This window comes from Microtus oregoni, unplaced genomic scaffold (genome assembly GCF_018167655.1).
Source record: "Microtus oregoni isolate MIOR12 unplaced genomic scaffold, Mior012 000060F_ref0000265, whole genome shotgun sequence".
Classification (NCBI taxonomy): Eukaryota; Metazoa; Chordata; class Mammalia; order Rodentia; family Cricetidae; genus Microtus; species Microtus oregoni.
The window spans coordinates 2,964,939-2,985,916 of record NW_024543870.1 but is presented as its reverse complement, the minus strand read 5'-3'; the positions used below and the strand labels follow the sequence as shown (position 1 = coordinate 2,985,916).

The 20,978-nt window shown below is 37.0% G+C and overlaps 1 protein-coding gene and 1 pseudogene across 2 annotated transcripts in view; one reads left to right on the top strand and one right to left on the bottom strand.

Annotated features, from left to right (window-relative positions):
- Mtx2 (metaxin 2) overlaps nt 1–20,978 on the bottom strand; it is a 51,775-nt gene that overhangs the window by 18,285 nt on the left and 12,512 nt on the right. The window contains exons 1-3 of one of the 2 annotated variants that reach the window (XM_041639874.1): nt 16,671–16,815; nt 12,682–12,729; nt 11,625–11,671 (exon numbers count right to left, since the gene is read on the bottom strand). In XM_041639874.1, the coding sequence (XP_041495808.1) occupies nt 11,625–11,671; nt 12,682–12,729; nt 16,671–16,800 (225 nt within the window). In that variant the 5' untranslated portion in view covers nt 16,801–16,815. Of the gene's footprint in view, nt 1–11,624; nt 11,672–12,681; nt 12,730–16,670; nt 16,816–20,978 lie in introns of those variants that run through there. The other variant, XM_041639875.1, reaches the window with a different exon arrangement.
- LOC121439360 lies at nt 769–3,202 on the top strand (annotated as a pseudogene).

Sequence of the window (20,978 nt, the reverse complement as noted above, 5' to 3'; positions counted from 1 at the left end):
CATACATGAACATGTAAACACACAAAAAACACAAGAAAATGAGAATGTACTCATATTAACTGTGAAATGTGAAGAGAAATTTATTGAGAACAAAAGTCTAGGAGAGACTAAGGCCTTCAACAAAGCAAGAGTTTGAAATAATTTAGTTCTCTTCAAAGACCTGAATAATATTCAACTGTTAATTAGCAACCACTAATACCATACAAAATGGTACATATGGTATGAAATTGTACTACATACATAGTAGAATTATATATATAGTAGAATCAATATTCCATAGAACTTTAGTTCACTTTTTTTAAAAGGCAGAATATATTGCTGTACAATCAGAACTATACTTCAAGTTTTTGCTTCTTTTTAATAAAAAAAAATTAATTTTGACCAATTTAATGACACTCAACATACAAAACTCAACTGAGGGCAAGATTCTTCTTAGACAAAGATTAATTTTGTAACATAAACACATTTATTCTTCATCACTAGTTCAGAAGTAATATCTGAATTCATCTGGAGTTTACAAAGAAGCTTGATATTACAGAGAACTTCCACTCAAATATTAAAAATGTAAAAACAAAGCATTTCCATGATTATCTTCAACATGTAAAAACTTCAAAGGGAAAGGAAACTCTGACTTAACTAGTTCTTTTGTACTCTCTCTGTAAAATGGAAGGGAATTGACGTTCCAAAACAGTACCTTCGCCTTCTACATTTCTATAATATGTTTAATGCGGGGGGGGGGGGGGGCAGTGCACACGTGTGAGGGTACCCATGGAGGTCAGAGGTTATAGATCCAGATCCCAATAGAGCTTGAGTCACAGGTAGCTGTGAACCATCCAACACTAAGAACTTAACTTAACTAAAAGAACAGCATGAGTTCTTAACCACATAGGCATCTCCAGCCCCTCATTTTTATTTTTAATCTAAAACTCCAAATAATAGTTATGAAACATCAACCAAAAACACATTTTGTTTTTTATTTGAAGTAGAAATATTTATCTTTATCCTTAGCTGAGAAAAATGTAGTCTTGGTTATAACAAGGAATAAGCAAACTTAACCTCTTACTCTTCAGTTGGACACTTAATTCTGAAGCAACTCAAAGAAAGCACAACATGAAATAACTTCCTTAGCATATCCTATGCCAATGTTTTACAACCAGGCTGTCCAATATTGTAATCACTAGTGACAAGTTGCTAATTAAGTTAAATTTAATAATATTGTACAAAATTTTAAAATCAGTTTCTCCGGCAATCTAGTCTTTTTTTCATATTCAAGCGGCACCTGTGCCTTAGGTCTATTTACTACATTTATTATACAGTACAAACATCACACTTCTGTGGGATAGGGTAATGGGTGCTGGAGATCTACTGGATAGTATGAATTTATAACAACATGGGTAGCCAGTACATAAGAGAATGAGGCACGAAAAGCTGACATTATCTAGAAGTGATTAACATTATAAAGACAACCTACAAAACTGGGAGAGATGCCTCAGCAGCATCCCAGATAATATGTACATCACATTTCAAGTCTTTTTTTTTTTTTTTTGGTTTTTCGAGACAGGGTTTCTCTGTGGTTTTGGAGCCTCTCCTGGAACTAGCTCTGTAGACCAGGCTGGTCTCGAACTCACAGAGATCCGCCTGCCTCTGCCTCCCGAGTGCTGGGATTAAAGGCGTGTGCCACCACCGCCCGGCACATTTCAAGTCTTTATTGCCGAAAATACTAGCAATATTCCAGAAGGGAACATGAGAAAAAAAATGGTTAAATTAAATTTAAAACCACTGGGCGGTGGTGGTGCACACCTTTAGTCCCAGCACTCAAGGAGGCAGAGGTAGGCGGGTCTCTGGGAGTTCAAGGTCAGTCTGATCTACAGAATTAGTCTTTTTCTATGTTTCACTGCTTTATACTTCTTTTGCTTAATTTTCCCCTAAGGTTTGTTTTCACCTATATGTAATTTTAATAGGCAAATGCTGTATCTTTTTCTATTCTAATTTTGGCTGCTTTTATAAAGAATCTAATTCTTCAAAGCTCTCAGATGTTGATGTATCTAAAGTTGAGCTAAATATTCCAGTAATAGTTTTTCTGAGAGTGTGTACTAAGGATGGTTCTATTCTCTCATGTAATCTGTCTTCATATGTGCTCTTAAATGTCATTTTCATGCTTTGGTAACAGATTTGCTCTATATAAAGCATATTTCTTATTATATTTTATTATTTGCTTATTGAGTTATGATTTCTGATTACAAATAGCTAAATTTTCTGTTTGTTTTCTAAACCAATGCCTGCTTATTAATAGGTGTAAGTATTGATTTCTTAAAACACTAATTAATAGGTGGGTTTACTTGAAGCACTGAACTTTGGATTCATAGAATTAAAAGATGCTAATCCTTATTGTAGCTTGCCAGTACTTTTCAAGAACTTACTGTATGTAAAGGATAGGTAGTAAAGACAGTCATGGTCTGAAGGTACTGACGGAACTTACACTCTGAAGGGAGAGGTCTTTTATCTGCATGATTTTGATAAATTACGAAGTAAAAATTTGTCAGTACCGTATGCTTATTTACTTGTTTTTGTTTTGTTAGAAAAGAATATATAGTAATGTGTGTTGAAAATCAATCATTCCCTTTCTCCTTCAGCTCGTTACCAGTATTAGTATTTTAGACAAACTGTGTCCAAGGACTCACTTCTGCTGAGGTGTCCCTGGGGTCAAGATCCACAATGACTTCTTGGGACAGAAGAAGGCAAAAGTTGATGAATTCCCATTTTGTGGCCGCATAGTGTCAGATGAATATGAGCACCGCTCTTCCACAGCCCCAGAGGCTGCCTGTATTTGTGCCAACAAATCCGTGGTAAAGAGTTGTGGTGAGGGAGGATGGCTTTCATATGCGAGGGAGGCCCCGCCCTTTTTACTTGTCATCCAAATGAACAAGATGTTGTCCTGTCCTGGGTCTGACTGGCTCCGGACAGGTATGCATAGTGCCTTGGGAAGTCCCAGGTCAGTGACCAGGGTTCACCTTGGCCAGGCCATCATGTCCATCTGCACCAGGCTACGGAATAAGGACACATGTGACTGAGGCTCTGCCAAGTTTACGTTCCCTGGCTGCCAGAAGATCCACATCTTAGAGATGTGGGGCTTCACCAAGCTTAATGCAGTGAGTTTGAAGACATGGTTGCTGAGAAGCAGCTCGTTCCTGATAACATCTAATATACCAGCAATATATTGGTCCCTTGCATTTCTGAGGGAGTCCACGGTACTCTCCTGTACCCTCCCAAATCATGTTCAGTAATAAATCTCACATCCAGTCAAAAGTAAAAAACAAAACAAAACAAAACCACCAGCAGCATAGCTGGCACTCACCGAAACGGGGTGAAGTGTTTTCTACAGTCTAAGAAGATATGTAAAGTTCTGTTACAGTTCCAACTGAAAAAAAAATAACTGTAACAAAAAATTCTAATTTTTATTAGCTAAACAGATTAAGTAGGGACGGATAATATACTCACTTCATTTCAGCTAAGTAATTCTAACACAGCCCTGGATGTTTAGCAGCTACCTCTTTCCTCTCCCATACCTGAAGATATGCTAACATCTTATCTTAGACGTTAAACACTAACACTCTGTAATGTACATTTCAGCAGTAAATCAGCCAAGTGACAGGAAAATGTTAAAGTAATCCAAAATTTTAAATAATTTTCTTTAATTAAACTTTTAAGATTGAGGACAGCTTAATACGACTTTTTCCATCACACAGAGCACATTAACAGCACTGCTCAATGACAGCGATCACAGCCTACACTGCCCACCTCAGGACCAAACTTCTCTTCAGGTCATAATTACATCTGAAACACTTCACGTGAAAACTCTATAAAGCTTATTCTCAATCATGCAATGCCACTTTCGGGCACAAAGTGAAAATAATTCTGATTTTAATTTCTATCCTGTTTCACCAGAACACAAAGAAAAATCAGTACCGACAACTGAAGATTTTCCACTTTACTGAAAAGAGATGTTTTAAAATTAAAAACCATGAAGAAATCTACCCACAAAATAATTCATTTTACACCAAACTGCTGCAGACCCCATAATTGAAATAATGTATCTAAGGTTAAAAATGAGAAGTGTTAGGTATCATTCTTAAAGAGACATATTAAATTCCTAATACAGTTACAGTAATAGCGCTATTTGTAGTTTAACATAAATTAAGACCGTAATTATATTTGTGACTATTTTAAACAAAATAACAAATTCCTTTGTACCTGTGAATGTAATTTATAGCAACGCCAGGTTCATTTTCCAAACCAATCTATTTCACACTGCAGAGGTACTCTGGTATAACAGTATAATGTAATTCTTGTGGAATGTTGAAAGAGTAGATTCACTAAAAGCACAGAAGAGGTTTGAAGATAAATGAAGATGCTATTCATTCAAGGGTAATTTCATCTTAGAACTGTATGAAAGATGTTTCACTCACACTGGATAGTGTATGGTCTCAATTTTAAGTGTGTTTTCAGCTCAAATACAATACTGCTAGATCGATTATGCTGATATTGTACATCTAATAATGAAGAATGCTAGCATTTTTCTACTAAAAAAAATAGATTGTCTTCTTCTTACCACTATGTCTTCATTGTCCTATTTAACTGCAACAAATGTTAACATACAGTTTGCTATTTACCTTTTAAAGAAACAAGCAAAAAAGTGATGATACTTTAAACTTAAAATTTCTCAGAGACTTATAGAAACATGGACTTTTAATAGGTTAAATAAATATTTGCATTAGAAAATATTAGCTGGTATAAACTACTTCATAAATTACTAAAAATGACAACTTACTCACCTACTTTATTTTGAATATGCAATACTTCATGGCTGCAAATCCTATAAGACTAGTTCAGATGTTTTACACATCATATCATTCATGTGCTAAAGAACTAATATGATATCGAAATTGTTTCACTCTGTTAAGTTCTGTTTACTATATAAATTCAGTTTTATTTTAGAAACATATTTTATACTTATTCATACTTTATATTTATACTTCATAATTCATGCCAGGTGTTTTAAGTGTAACTTACCATAATCATCTAATTAATGTAATATAAAACAACAAATCTGAAGAAATTAAATTCAAGGAAACATCTACTGCCTTCATCTCGTTCATCTTGGAATACTGAAAAGGGCAGCTGTTGCTATGTTCTCTTCCTTAGTTGTTACTGCCTTCTCCTAACTCTGAAGGTAAATACAAAACCTCACTTTACAGAGTATGATCAAAGTGAGGACAAACTTTGAAATCTTTAAATTCATATTTTATGAAACTATAAAGCAGCTTTAATTTTTAAATATTTTCCATAAATAGTATTTTATTCGTTCTCTATTAAATTACATCAAATGCCAGCATCCTAGCAGTATTCCCATCATGTTTTAAGTTGGCACTTCATACTGAATATAACAACTTGTTTAAAACAAAAATGTATGAAACCCGATCAAATACTCAAGATTATTTTACCTAAAATTCTGCAGGCAAGCTGTCTGCCATTGCCATTTATCTAAATGACTTGACAAGGAGCTATTTTCATACATTTTCCAATTCAACAACTGACTTGCAATCCAAAGAAAAAAGGTACTTACTCCTCACTGCTCAACCCCAAGATTACATTAGGATATGACTGTTAATCACTAATAAATACTTCCACCTACAAGTTTAAGTAAATATCAGTCAATCTGATATGTTAGTGTTCACAGCATTAATGATGCCTATAAAAACTTTGAATTTTTTGACAATATAATCAACAGAAAAAATAGTTTTTGTTATTTTTATTTTCTCATTTTTAGAGTTATTTACTCACAAAACCCAAGGAAAATAAAAAAGATTAAATGAAACATAGACACTCTTTTTAATCTGAGCTTAAATGTCATTCTTAATGTTTAAGTGCTACTTTTTCATGCAGAATTCTAATAATGATTATTTGTCTGTGACACTAAAAAAAATTCCAATTTTATAGACTCTATATTCAGACACACAAAAAAAGAAAAGCTAGGTTGTTTACATTGGCTTCATATATATTAAATGAAATTATTTCTAAACCTCACCAAAAAGTATTATCTTATTTTATTTATATATATATATATGTATGTGTGTGTGTATATATATATATATATACACACACTTATTTATATGAAGATATTCTCAAAACAAGTATATAAATCCTTAAAGTCAAAACAGGCATTAATTCTCTGCTCAACGTCTTCTATTTCCATAGCTTCAATTTTTTCAAAAGAACTTTTCACTACCTAAGAAGCTTAATAATAACATAAGAATGTCTTTGCTACATTTCAAAATCCCAAAAACTGAGACGTTTATCTTTTATAACTTAATGTAAATTGTAATATGCTAAGAAATGTCAGAAATAATGTATAATTAAAAATTCACTTATTGTGGGGCCAGTGGTGGTGCACGCCTTTAATCTTAGCACTTGGGCGGTGGCAGCAGGCAGATCTCAGTGAGTTTGAGGCTAGCCTGGTCTACAGAGTGAGTTCCAGGACAGTCAGGACTGTTACATAGAGAAACTCTGTCTCAAAAAACAAAGCACAAATTCACTTACTAGCAGGGCAGTGGTAGCACACGCGCCTTTAATTCCAGCACTCAGGAGGCAAAGGCAGGTGGATATCTTGAGTTTGAGGGCCAGTTTAGTCTACAGAGTGAGTTCCAGGACAGCCAGAGCTACTGGGGGATGAGGGGGTCATGTATTATTAGGCCAACAGCTGAACCTCTCTGCCTCACCACTCTTCTCTGTGGGGAAGTAGAAATTTTAATGATACCAACTCCACGGGATTGCTAAGGAGAGGGTCCTTTTGACATGTAACTCACACAGCACTGGCCTCATAGAAGGATTAAACTAATAAAAGCAATGTGCTCAGCACAATGTTGCCCACACATAGAACTTAACCAATATGGATGGAGGCTTTCTGTTTTCCTCCATAATTGGTGGGCCCTGTGTCTTTAGAAAGACCAGCTCTGAACTCTAAAGATGTCTACTTTTTGTGTTGTGTTTTCCGGCTTTGTTGTTGGTCGCTTTAAGACTAGGTCTCATATATAGCCTAGGCTAGCCTGAAACTCATCTAGCCACAGCTGGGCTTGACTTATGATGATCCTTCTGCCTCAGTTTCCAAAATGCTAGGATTATGGCTATGTGCCACATCTTGATTTGTTTGTTTCTTTTTTTCATGTTTGTGGGTGTTTTGCATGTATATCTTTGCACCATGTGATGCATGGAACTACAGCTACAACTGTGAGCCACCAGGTGAATGCTGGCAACTAAGAGCAGCCAGAGCTCTGAACCTCTAAGACATCTCTCTAGTACCACATTTTAAAAAAGGGTAATAGTAGCACCCTACATTGGGCTATGGTAAGAACTGATCATAATACTTTACATAAAAGCTTTCGAAGAGTTGGTTATACACAATCATATTTAATATTAAATTTTAAAACAAATCTGAATATTCTTAAATAACATTAGGTTTACGCATTGAATATCAACATATTTGGCATAGCATGAAAACATGCTCCAGTGCACAGCTTCATGCCCATAATTATACAGGCAGCAGAAAGTGGACTTGGTGGGTAACAAAAAGAAGACAAAAGGACAAGAGGTTGGGAAAGTGTGAGGATGGGAAATGGATCTAGAAGGTTGGGGAAGGAGTAGTAGGGTAAACATGAACAAAATCCATGTATGAAACTATCAGAGAATTCATAAAATCCTGTATTTAATGTGGTTATAAAAATTATTGATGTTAATGTTCCCTTTAAAACCTTATATATAATATTTATTCCCAGTGGTGTTCTTTAGGCATTATCAAGCTTGTAAGCTTCTAATTATCTTGTTGAAACTGATTAAATGTATTTCTGCCAAGAATCAGAACATAAGGAAATAATCAGCATCCCCTGCATATTTATAACACTCCAAGTATCTTTCTAAATGTTTGAAATATGTTAATCCATTCGATTCCCATTTGCCAACAGGACAGTAACTACCTTATGTCTATTTTACAAAGGAAGAAACTTGAAACAGAGTTCTTAAAGCATACCGTCCTTGGAACAGGGATAAACTGCCCATTTCTCTTTGTGGAATTTGTTATAAAATAATATATATATTACATATAAATATCTATATCTACTGTTTCTAACTGAAACAGCAGAGACGTTTAGACAGGGTCTATATAGCCCTGACAGTCTTGGAACTCACCATGTAGCCCAGACTGCCTCAGACAAGATATGCCTGCCTCTGTGCCCGCCTCTGCCTCCTGAGTGCTAAGAATAAAGGGATAAAGTGCACACCCAGAACTTCTTACTTTTAAAAAGCGGGGTTTTTCTTTTGTGAAAAGCTTAAGAATTCCTATGTATTCATAGTCACTTGTTCACGCTGTATTTCTAAACTAGCACTGTCCAATACAAGGGCCAGCACTCACATATGCCTGAGCATATGACTAGCACAAACAGACATATTCTAGGTGTACACATCAGATTTTGAATTTAATTTGAAGAAAGTAAAACAAATTTTCTATTGATTTTATGATATTTTGATATACTGGGCTAAGTAAAACATTACTAAAATTAACTACTTTTTAAATGAGGCTACTAGAAATTTTGAATTACTTAGTAGCTAGCAGTATATTATCTACTAGATAGTTGGTCTAAGTTTAGAGAGTAAGAGACAATAGTAATGGAATTATCAGGTTTGTTTTACGAATCACTATAAGCCTAAATCCCTCAAAGAAGCACTTTAAAATGAGAACTGTGTCTACACGTGTGTGCACAGTGTTACATAAACACTGAGCCCATGAGAATATATCAGGCTAACTTTTCACCACAGTCAGCAATCAAGAGCACATTACGACCAAGCAGCACTCAGGTAAGCCTAAACTTGTAGACAGATGATACAGAGACAGCAAATCACAGGGGAACTGATCACCGGGAGGAAAATTATTTTCTTTTAAACTGAAGTCATAAAGGTGCCTACCATTAAAAATAGTCAAGAAGTTAGCTTTCAGAATATAATAAACACCTGCCTATGTGATTAAGTAAATTTAAATTTCCTGATGGCATAATTGGTGGACTATTAAAATGTCTAATATTTTATATCTGGTATCTTCTAGAAAATAAACAGTTTATAGATACTTGTCACGTTGTTTTGATCAATTTTATACATCAGACATAAAGTCCTTAGCTCGTTCTTCTAAACAGATGCTGTTGCTCTATACAGAAGAAAATTACTCCATAAAGTTTATATCAGATATGTGAGAAAGTCGCATTTATAGTCATGGCTACTATCAGCTGTCAAGTCAAAGAATATTGAAGAAAACCAAGAATTTTTAATATATGCTGGTTAATTTATCATCTAAGTGACATATGTAGGATAAAAATTTGAAATGGCTAAGCAAAATTCAATTATTTTAAAAGGTCTTTTTTGGTGTTATTTTCATGTGATTTGAGAAACTATGGTGAGAAAACAAATTAAAAGGAAACATAACAACAATAATATTTACCAAGCTGGGTCTTTTTATCTCCCCTTCCAAGGAAAACTTAAACATCACTTTTTAAAATGGTAATATTCTGCTATTTTGCTTTGTATAGAAACTGATTAAACCACTTAGACTTTGGCTGTTCAAGTCTGGCACCCTTTATATACGGAACTGGGGAGCTCATGGTAGAACTGACCTATCCACTGTGGAACAGCGAGTGTGCGGCAGATCTGGAGTCCACCAAATAGGGACATGCAATGGATTCCTCCAACAGCTCTGACAACCCACGTGCTTAACCACTGCATGTCTTCAAGGAGCCAAACTCTTCCCTAGCTGAGAATCATTAGTCTATTCCTACCCAAAATTCTGTCCTATTTGTTCAAAATTAATCACTGCAGTACTCTCTATGATATTATTTCATCCTAAGGGCTCTTTGTAAGGGATCCCTAGACGACTTCAGTAAGGAGCAAATATATTGAAATACATACAAAGTAGCCTGGGCACATTTCTTTTTCTGCATGCAGTAGGAGATTTTTCTGAGGAAAAAATGTTAATTAGCTTTGTTAGATCCTTAAAGTGCTACCGCCCAAACGGCAATTAAAAGGGGTCAAGAAACAGTGCTTCAACTAAAATATTCACTGTGCTCTGAGGCTATCTTTTCAAAGATATAAAGACTGAAAATATTATTTTATATACAGCAAATAATTTATTTGTGCAGTCATTTATCAGGCAAGATTGCTTCACCACACTAAGAAACCATTTACACAATATACATCTATTGGGTGCATTCTCTATTCCAGGCAGCTATGTTTTGTGTGTGTTTGTGTGTGTTTGTGTGTGTGTGTGTATGTGTGTGTCTGTGTGTATGTGCAAAATGTTAAATTCCATGTATCTCACAAAAGCTGTACAAAGGCTGTATGTATTACACATAACTGAAAATTTATTCATCAAAAGTTAAGATAAAAATAAATAAAAATTAGTTAAATAGAATTCAAAGACAAAATAAAGGCAAAAATTATAATTTATATTCTTGGTAAAAGATAGATACAAGACAAATGTAAAAGAAACATAATAGATCCACCAACTAATAAATTTCTGTCCAAGCACATTTCTTCCCATCTTTTCTTTCCTTCTCTGCCTTAAAACAAAGATGAACTGAATACCATACCATCTACAGCCTCACTGAATGACAATATCAGACAGTGGTATTAAACCCAGTGGTTATCAAATTAAATAAAAAATATAAATGAGATGACCTAAAATTAAATGCTTAGCATTATGCCTCCAATACGACAAAAGCTTGACAAAATACTTTCTCTCCTTCTTTCTCTTTGTCCTCCAGGAGCCCACAGTCTCACCTCCAATAAATGTCACACATTACAGACCCTTTTTACATGCTGTACAGTCAATCTCCTTTGTGCTGCAAACTACAGAAGCTAAGTACCCCAGCAGCTAAATATATAAAATATTTATTTAATTTTATAACCTACAGAAACATTTACTTTTTTCAAGTAAACAATTCTCCATATATTCCATAGCACAGTTTTAAGTTCACATTGCCAAAAATCTTTTTTGGATTATACAACGTAACATTAAATTTAAAAAGCAATTGCACTCAATAAGTGGACTGGTAATAATAAACACATATACAATCAATAAATATATGAGGAATAGCTAGAAAGAATCTATCTGCTTCAAAACTGACAGAATTAAGTTAGCATGTGTATAACAAGCAGAATGATTAAAATATGTAGCGAGTAACTACAAATAACTTAGAAAATAATTCTGAGTATGTAAGTAAAATTATTGCCCCAAGTAAAATAGTGTATCTAACCAAAAACAAAACAACTGTTAAGATCGAATGTGTCGTCCTCTTAAAAGTAATTTTGCTTAAAGGAATAGATAATAAAGTGTATTTTACATACTGACAACTGAAAATACTGTATAAAATTATACTTCACAGAAGAGTAAGATTATACTAATAATGGTTAAGTCATACAGAAAAACTCTAAACATACAATACCAGACTTTCAGTAGGGGGTGGAGTGCAACTCAAAATGATATACATCCTCTAGCACAAAGAACAAAATTACATTATTTACATATTTACCTGCACAGCAAGAGATGCTGCATTGTCAGAAAGCAAAATTTGCTCCCCTGTGGAAACATAAAGAAAGGTATGAGTCCAAAGTTTAACTGCTAAATAAGCAAAATATATTAAATATTATAAAAGTTATCTCTATTTTAAAAAAGGATATCCGACACTAAAGCAATTATGAAGCTTTATATCAATGCTGCCATGTAACAGTTTCAATTAAATTATCATGTGTAAGTTATGATAAAATAGGGACATTCTAAAATTATCTGATCATTTATCTCATTTTTTCAGCAATTAAAATTGTTTTTTAGAAACATCCATTTTTACAATTTAAAAAAGTATTTTTTCTTTTCATTAAAATGAACTAAAATAGTATCTGTTCAAATCTCTCTAGTTTAAAGTAAAAGTATTCACAACCACATAAACCAGCTTACAGTTAATATTGCTCTGTGTGTCTAGGTCTGTCACACAAAAGAAAGATGACAAGTTCGCTGCAATAAAAATTCCATGCTTAGAAGACGGGGGCTGCTGCCTATTAGTCTTCATTACTTTGCAGTCTTCTGACAACTGTAGCAGGCTGCTGAGCCCCAAATGGGGTCCATAATGTGATCTGATGATATATGAAGAGCTGCTAAAGGGAGCCTGAACCATCCTAGCCTATACATTTTAACAGTTCCTTTTTACTGAGAGCCCGCTTTACCACAGGACTTGGAAAATCTGCTGTCTCAGCTATTGGTGCAGTAAATCTGCCAAGTGCTCCTGCAACCACATCATTTTACACTGCCTATAGCAACCAATATAACGAGTCAATAATAAACTAAGGACCTTATAGGCTATGAATAGTTGGTTACCTGGCAGATACAAGTTTAGGCAAAACCTCATAGACAAATTATACAAGGGAATCCTTCTTTGTATTTTACATTCTCAATTGGATTCGTACATTTGGGGGATGCAGCGAGTTTCGTTTGTTTATTTGCCTGGTCAGCTGGTTCAGTTTAGCTTGGGGGTTTATTGTTGGTTATAAGTATATTCTAACACAAAGCCATTTTAATTGTGAATAAGAACCTACCTCTCAGTTGCTGATATAAGGTGGCATTTTCAGGCCAAGGTTCTGTGGCTGCAGAAACAAGGCAACGATAATCAGGCACATGGGCAAAAGCATATCAATACTCAGCAAATCCATCAGTGTGTACACTGGAAAGCATATCAATACTCAGCAAATCCATCAGTGTGCACACTGGAAAGCATTTCAAAGCTAAGGTGACACTTAACTACAGCAATGACTCATACTACCTTAGACCACAGGATAGCCTATTTAAGAAGGCTAGACTGTTTTAATGTTTATTGTGTGGTGATAAGGTTTTTCATAGAAAAAGAGGGAATATCTTGCCCAATTAACATAAAATTAGCTTCCTTAAAAATAGCTATATGCAAAATAATGTTTATACAACAAAATACTGGTATTTTATTCAGCACAAAAAATAAATAATGCTGAGAACATTTTACTGTAAGCTTTTCAAAAAGTAAACTTTCCCTCACTAGATGAAAGAAAACACACATCTGTTAACAACCGTCCACCTTTCCTTTTTTTAAAAGTAGTACTGCAAAAACACAGGCATCCCAGTGAACATTAGAAGGCTCCACTGCCTGGACTCCAGGACAGCCACCCTACAAAATGATAAGCATTAATGCATCATAGGCATTAAGAATTACAAGGTGAAACAAAGTCAGTAAAACTAATTTTAAGCCTGATAATGAAGCTTGACCTTGACCCTTACTCTCCTGTCTACACAAGACTGAAGTTGGAGGAGAAGCTAGCTATAAATCCACCAGCGCTAAGGAAAAGCACTCAATTCTAAAAAGACTCTGATCAACTGTGCTTAAGAAGCAAAATGATTTTTGCCCTGTGGTGGTGGCTGTGCCTGCCTTTAATCCCAGCACTCAGGAGGCACAGGCAGGAGACTGTGAATTCCAGGCTAGCCTGATCTACAAAAGCAAGTTCCTGGACAACCAAAACTACACAGAGAAACCCTGTCTTGGAAAAGGAAAACACACACGCACACATACACACAACAAAACAAACAAACCGAAGAAGCAAAAACAGAAGAGTGGACCTGGGAGAGAGGAGAGGTGGAAATGGAAGGAGTGGAGGGAGGAGGAACTTCGCACCAGATGTACTGAAAACAAAAACTTTAAAAAAATATTTTAAAAATAAAAAGTAAAAAAGAAGCAATAGTTGTATTAACAGAATATACAGGATTATCAAGATCTCATTTACTAACTTCACCTCTGTAAAGGACATAAAGCATAAACTAATCCTATAAAGCAACTATAATTGCTATCAGCAAGAAAGTGGGTTATGATAGTTAATAAATGATAGTCTTCTAACTGTTTATGTTAATCTAGTCTCTGACACAGCAACAAATCATTTTAATATATAATTATAGTTGATTTTTAAAAGAAACCTATATATGTAATTCATTTTAAGATGAATCATTTAAGAGGCAATAGGTAAAAAACACTTAAATTTCTTATACTTTAGAATGATTATAAAAAACATAGTATTATCAAAAGGGGCAAATCTTACATTTAACCTAATTAATATACATAAAATTAAGTACACATTTACTGATAATACTAGGAAATAATTAAGCATATAATGGACCAGGAATAGTTTTCTATACTGTTAGCTACAATATTGTGCATATATGTAAAGGCTACTGGCCTTCGGCACACATACCAAAAAATGTAGTGATGCTAAATATTTATATTTTACTGTAAACATTTTAACAAAGTAAAACTTCAGTAAGAACCCAATTAGCCTACATAGTACAATTCTTAAAAATCAAAGCAACAAAAATAAGCTGCCATTAGCAAATTATTCAAAAGTAACTTTTTAGGATAGATTATATAGTCAACATACCTATACTATTAACTTCTCTAAACAACACAATGAGACTCATTTATTATAAGGTCCATAATCATCAAATATTTAATTTTATGCACCACATAAAATGTGGCTAAAGCAATAGTACCAAAATAACATTTATAAAATTTCCAAAAGATAAATAAATATTAAACTCAGTTTCTGAGAGAATACATGTGTTCTATACCTTTCTATGAGCCATAATGTACATATCTTGCATACAGTTCCTACTCATTGTAAGTAAAAAAAAGAAATTGAACATTTAATTAAAATCTATCATACTTCATTCTTTAAAAATGGATAAGCAGCTTAATATTATTGTAGTGGGTTGTTATAAAATATTTTGGTAATTTCAATTTGTTTAGCTATTTTGTCTCTATACTAGACACAGACTGCAAATTTTCAAAACAATTTATCATTAAATATATGCTATTTGCAGTGTGTTTATTGATAAATTAGAAGTTACTCTATTGGTTTATGATATGAGCTATAATGTGAACATTAACTCAAGCTTCAGTAATTCCAGTAGCTCAGGGCAGAGTGCTCACCTAGCAAACATAAAGCACTGGGTTCAAACTCAACACACACACACATACACACAGAGAGTTAATTTAATTTATCACCACCTTCACTATGATGGATTCTCCAGACCTAATTCAATAGAGTATATAAAAGCAATAGAATTTTTGCAACATTCTACCTGAGTGAAAGTAAGCTACCTATAAATCTGGTATGAAAAACCTACAGCTGGAAACTAAGGTAGAAGAGGGCAATGTTTTGCTTGGTACAATATATAAACTATATTTCAACTGATAAGTTATTGAAAATAAAGTCTCAGGAAGAAACTACCAAACATTTGATACTTTCTTCACAAATAGAACACACCAATTTAAAAAAGGCAAGTAGACTGATGAAACTCTATAGCAATTTTATTTTAGCACCTGAGAATTCAGTGCCATGGATCAACAGATGAGAAACTGTATGCAGAAAATGAGCTGCTACCTAATTCACCCCTGAGCATCTCAGAGCATGTAAACAACACTAATTTTTTGGCATAGTCTACGTGGCCTAGTTTAAACAATTATAATGTGGAAAGAGAAATCACTAGTGCTATTCTATAAGTGTACCAAAAGAGAAAATCCCATGTTGGGGGGCAGGCATGTTGCTAGACCTCTAACCCACGGAGGTGCCGGTCTATCCACATCAGCAGTTCTCACGCTGTGAGTCTCAAACATCTCAGACATTTACATTACAACTCCTAACAGCAGCAAAATTACAGTTATGAAGTAGCAATGAAATAATATGAGGAACTGTATTAAAGGTCACATAAGGATGAGAAACACTGATGTAAGTAGACCCAAGAATCATGAACAATTATCTCCCACACATGGCAAAATATAATTATTTCTTGTTGTGAATAACAATAATTAAAGACTTTTATTGTGGACACCTGACTAAAGGGGCCATCCAAAAGGACATTTTCTCTTTCCAAATGTTGAGCAAACCAATTCCCACTCCACCACTTGCTCTGAGTTATACTATGTACCAAATAAAGGGAAGTGAACACTTTTAAAGCATAGTGATGACAATAAACATAATACTTGTAGCATTTTTAAAATTATTTTTAAAACAATAAAACAGCCGGGTGTTGGTGGCACATGCCTTTAATCCCAGCACTCAGGAGGAAGTGGCAGGTGGATCTCTGTAAGTTCGAGGCCAGCCTGGTCTACAAAATGAATTCCAGGACAGCCAGAGCTGTTACACGAAGAGACCCTGTCTTGAAAACCCGATAAATAAATAAATAGCCTATTCAGTTTTAAATAACTATTCTTCAGTTGACTTGCAATGTTTTAGATAATAAAACTACTTCAGTAGGAAATATTTCATATCACTTACCCCTATGTACTTTCAACTTAAACTAAGTCACTCCCAGTATGTATGAAAGGCCATTTTAAACATCCTTAGAGAAGGAGCGGCCTCAGAATAACTAGAAAAGTTAAAACTAAAAGTTTTCTTAAAAGGGGGTTGGTAAAAACCAGAAGTTGTGAGAAAGGGTTGTTCAATACTACCAAGTTATTTATGCCTAAACCAAACCGAGAGTTTCGTGTAGTACTTGGAATGAAGACCCAAACCCTCAACATGATGTCCCAGATCCTTCTTGGCCTTTGGAAAGTCAGCTTCCCAGTCTGCACTCCATCCAGTTTCTCCGGCCCCGGCCTCTCCTGTGTTGTTTCCTCCACCTAGAATGCTCTCTTGTGTCATCACCTCTCAGGTAGTCCGGTGTGTGAACTTATGACCCCTGCAGCTGAACAGAGATGGCACTCAGCAAGGGCCTAGTTAAGCACTCTGCTGTCCCAGTCCCGGAGTCTTTACAGTCTGTAAGCAAGAGCCTCTCGTTTTCACTTTGTATCCTACAAATGCTGAAGATGAACTTTATCCCCAGCAAGTCTTTATTGATCTCCCTAAACTGCTCAAACGCTCCCTTACACAGACACCCTTTATACCACTTATCACAGTCGATATTTTCACAATCTGATGTTTAGTTATGTCTCCAAGCAGAAAACAAACTGTGACTCTAGAATTCAGGTCATCTTTAGAACCTAACACATAGGAAATATTTCACTGGATAATGTTGTGTTTTATTATTATCACTTCTTTTATTATTACTGTGGATCATTTTATGCTAATAAGAGCTGCAGGAAAGATACAGAAACTATATCATGTAGAAAAACATTTTTAAAAATTCACCTAGACAACTTCAAGACCATACAACACAAGTCCAGTAATATTATTTGCCTGAAAACAGCTGGATCTCCAACTTCAACTTACTTTTTTAACTCTTCCCACTTTCATCCTTAGTATAAACTCTTTATGTGTCTGATATCTATTAAAAGAATAAACAAACATAATTACTAAATCTATTTGGGCCTGCATGCTGTATTAAAATGGGACTCCCCTCTGTATGCTGTGACTACGTTTTATTACCATTGGTTAATAAAGAAGCTGTTTTGGCCCATGGCATGGCAGAATATAGCTAGGTAGGAAATCCAAACAGATATTGGGAGAAAGAAGGCAAAGTCGCAGAGATGCCATGCACCACGTGGTGAAGTATAGATAAGAAATATGAGTTAATTTAACTGTAAGAGTTAGCTAATGACAAGCCTGAGTTATCAGCCAGGCATTTATAAGTAATATTAAGCCTCTGAGTAGTTATTTGGGAACAGGCAGGCAGGAGAGAAAGGTCTGACTACAAACTACTTATTTCAAATTTCACCATAGAATTCAAATATTCATGTGCTCCTAACCAAGAAAAAGTCCTCTTTCATGGTAAAAATCAGCTTTTTAGACTAAGAAAGGCTGAGGGAAGAACATACATGAATTAGTAGAGGAGTCCCTGTCTACCTGCCCACTTAACACCACGATCCTTGTCCAACTAGATAGAATATGCCAAATTTTTCCTGAACACTTAAGGCTTGCTTTTATGAATTTGCTCAAATTGTTTCCCTTCGATGTTTCTCTGTACTGACAATCATCTTCAAAGCCAAGTTTGTCACATTATTTCTCTTTTATATGTACTGTCCATGGAAGTTCATATTTACCTATGTCATACATTATTTTCTACCGTATCTTACTGTGAAGTCAATATTGTACTTCTCATTTCCTACAAATAAATTCTTAGATACAAAAGTTTTTCTGTAGTTCTGAAGTTATTTGCTAAAATCTTGGATTCTCAACTGCTTCAAGCAAATCACTGTAGTGCATGCCAAAAATAGTAAATTTGAGTTTATCAAGTTTTAATTTTTTGTCTAATTACCATTTAAAGCTAATACTTGTTGTAAGAATTCCAAAGTAAAACTACCTACTTTGGCAGCTAGAGACATGGCTCAGTTGGTAAAGTGCCACTCGAACATGAGAGCCTGAGTTTGACACCCAGCAACCACTGGAAAAGCTTGGTGCTCCAGCATATGCTTGGAATCACAATGCTGAAAAGGCAGAGAGGAGCTCCCTGGGCTTGCTGGCTGCCAGTGAGCTGAATAAGTTCCATGCTCAGTGAGAGATCCCGTTTCAAAAATAAGGTAGAGAGTAACTGATGTCAACCACTGGCCTCACATATGTGCATGTACATGTGTGCTAAACACATTCATACAAAAAAACCTGCTGCCTGATTTTGGAGAAATTAATTCATTCTAAGAAAAGAAATACTATATGGTTCAGTGGGTAAAAGCTGACATAAATTCAATCCTCAGGACACACATGGTATAAGGGGAAACCAACTACCATGGGTAATTTCTGATTTCTCTGCTCATGTTATGGCATACCCCTCCCCCCCCACACACACTGTCCCTTTCTAAATAAAACTGGGATACATTTTTTTTTCTAAAATTAAAAAACTATTTCATCTTTTTCATGCTAAAACAAAGACACTCTTGGTGGTCTACTCTAACTTACATTTTAAAGATCAGAACTCCTGGGATGGGGCTGGAGAGACGGCTCAGTGCTTAGAGCTCTTGCTGCTCTTGCAGGGACCCAGCACCACACAGTGGTTCACACCAGGGACCCAGCACCCACACAGTGCTTCACATCAGGGATCCAGCACCCACACAGTGGTTCACATCAGGGATCCAGCACCCACACAGTGGTTCACACCAGGGATCCAGCACCCACACAGTGGTTCACACCAGGGATCCAGCACCCACACAGTGGTTCACATCAGGGATCCAGCACCCACACAGTGGTTCACACCAGGGATCCAGCACCCACACAGTGGTTCACACCAGGGATCCAGCACCCACACAGTGGTTCACACCAGGGATCCAGCACCCACACAGTGGTTCACATCAGGGATCCAGCACCCACACAGTGGTTCACACCAGGGATCCAGCACCCACACAGTGGTTCACACCAGGGATCCAGCACCCACACAGTGGTTCACATCAGGGATCCAGCACCCACACAGTGGTTCACATCAGGGATCCAGCACCCACACAGTGGTTCACATCAGGGATCCAGCACCCACACAGTGGTTCACATCAGGGATCCAGCACCCACACAGTGGTTCACACCAGGGATCCAGCACCCACACAGTGGTTCACACCAGGGATCCAGCACCCACACAGTGGTTCACACCAGGGATCCAGCACCCACACAGTGGTTCACATCAGGGATCCAGCACCCACACAGTGGTTCACACCAGGGATCCAGCACCCACACAGTGGTTCACACCAGGGATCCAGCACCCACACAGTGGTTCACATCAGGGATCCAGCACCCACACAGTGGTTCACATCAGGGATCCAGCACCCACACAGTGGTTCACATCAGGGATCCAGCACCCACACAGTGGTTCACATCAGGGATCCAGCACCCACACAGTGGTTCACACCAGGGATCCAGCACCCACACAGTGGTTCACATCAGGGATCCAGCACCCACACAGTGGTTCACATCAGGGATCCAGCACCACACAGTGGTTCACATCAGGGATCCAGCACCCACACAGTGGTTCACATCAGGGATCCAGCACCCACACAGTGGTTCACATCAGGGATCCAGCACCCACACAGTGGTTCACACCAGGGATCCAGCACCCACACAGTGGTTCACACCAGGGATCCAGCACCCACACAGTGGTTCACATCAGGGATCCAGCACCCACACAGTGGTTCACATCAGGGATCCAGCACCCACACAGTGGTTCACATCAGGGATCCAGCACCCACACAGTGGTTCACATCAGGGATCCAGCACCCACACAGTGGTTCACACCAGGGATCCAGCACCCACACAGTGGTTCACATCAGGGATCCAGCACCCACACAGTGGTTCACATCAGGGATCCAGCACCACACAGTGGTTCACATCAGGGATCCAGCACCCACACAGTGGTTCACATCAGGGATCCAGCACCCACACAGTGGTTCACATCAGGGATCCAGCACCCACACAGTGGTTCACACCAGGGATCCAGCACCCACACAGTGGTTCACATCAGGGATCCAGCACCCACACAGTGGTTCACATCAGGGATCCAGCACCCACACAGTGGTTCACATCAGGGATCCAGCACCCACACAGTGGTTCACATCAGGGATCCAGCACCCACACAGTGGTTCACATCAGGGATCCAGCACCCACACAGTGGTTCACATCAGGGATCCAGCACCCACACAGTGGTTCACATCAGGGATCCAGCACCCACACAGTGGTTCACACCAGGGATCCAGCACCCACACAGTGGTTCACACCAGGGATCCAGCACCCACACAGTGGTTCACATCAGGGATCCAGCACCCACACAGTGGTTCACATCAGGGACCCAGCACCCACACAGTGGTTCACATCAGGGACCCAGCACCCACACAGTGGTTCACATCAGGGACCCAGCACCCACACAGTGGTTCACATCAGGGATCCAGCACCCACACAGTGGTTCACACCAG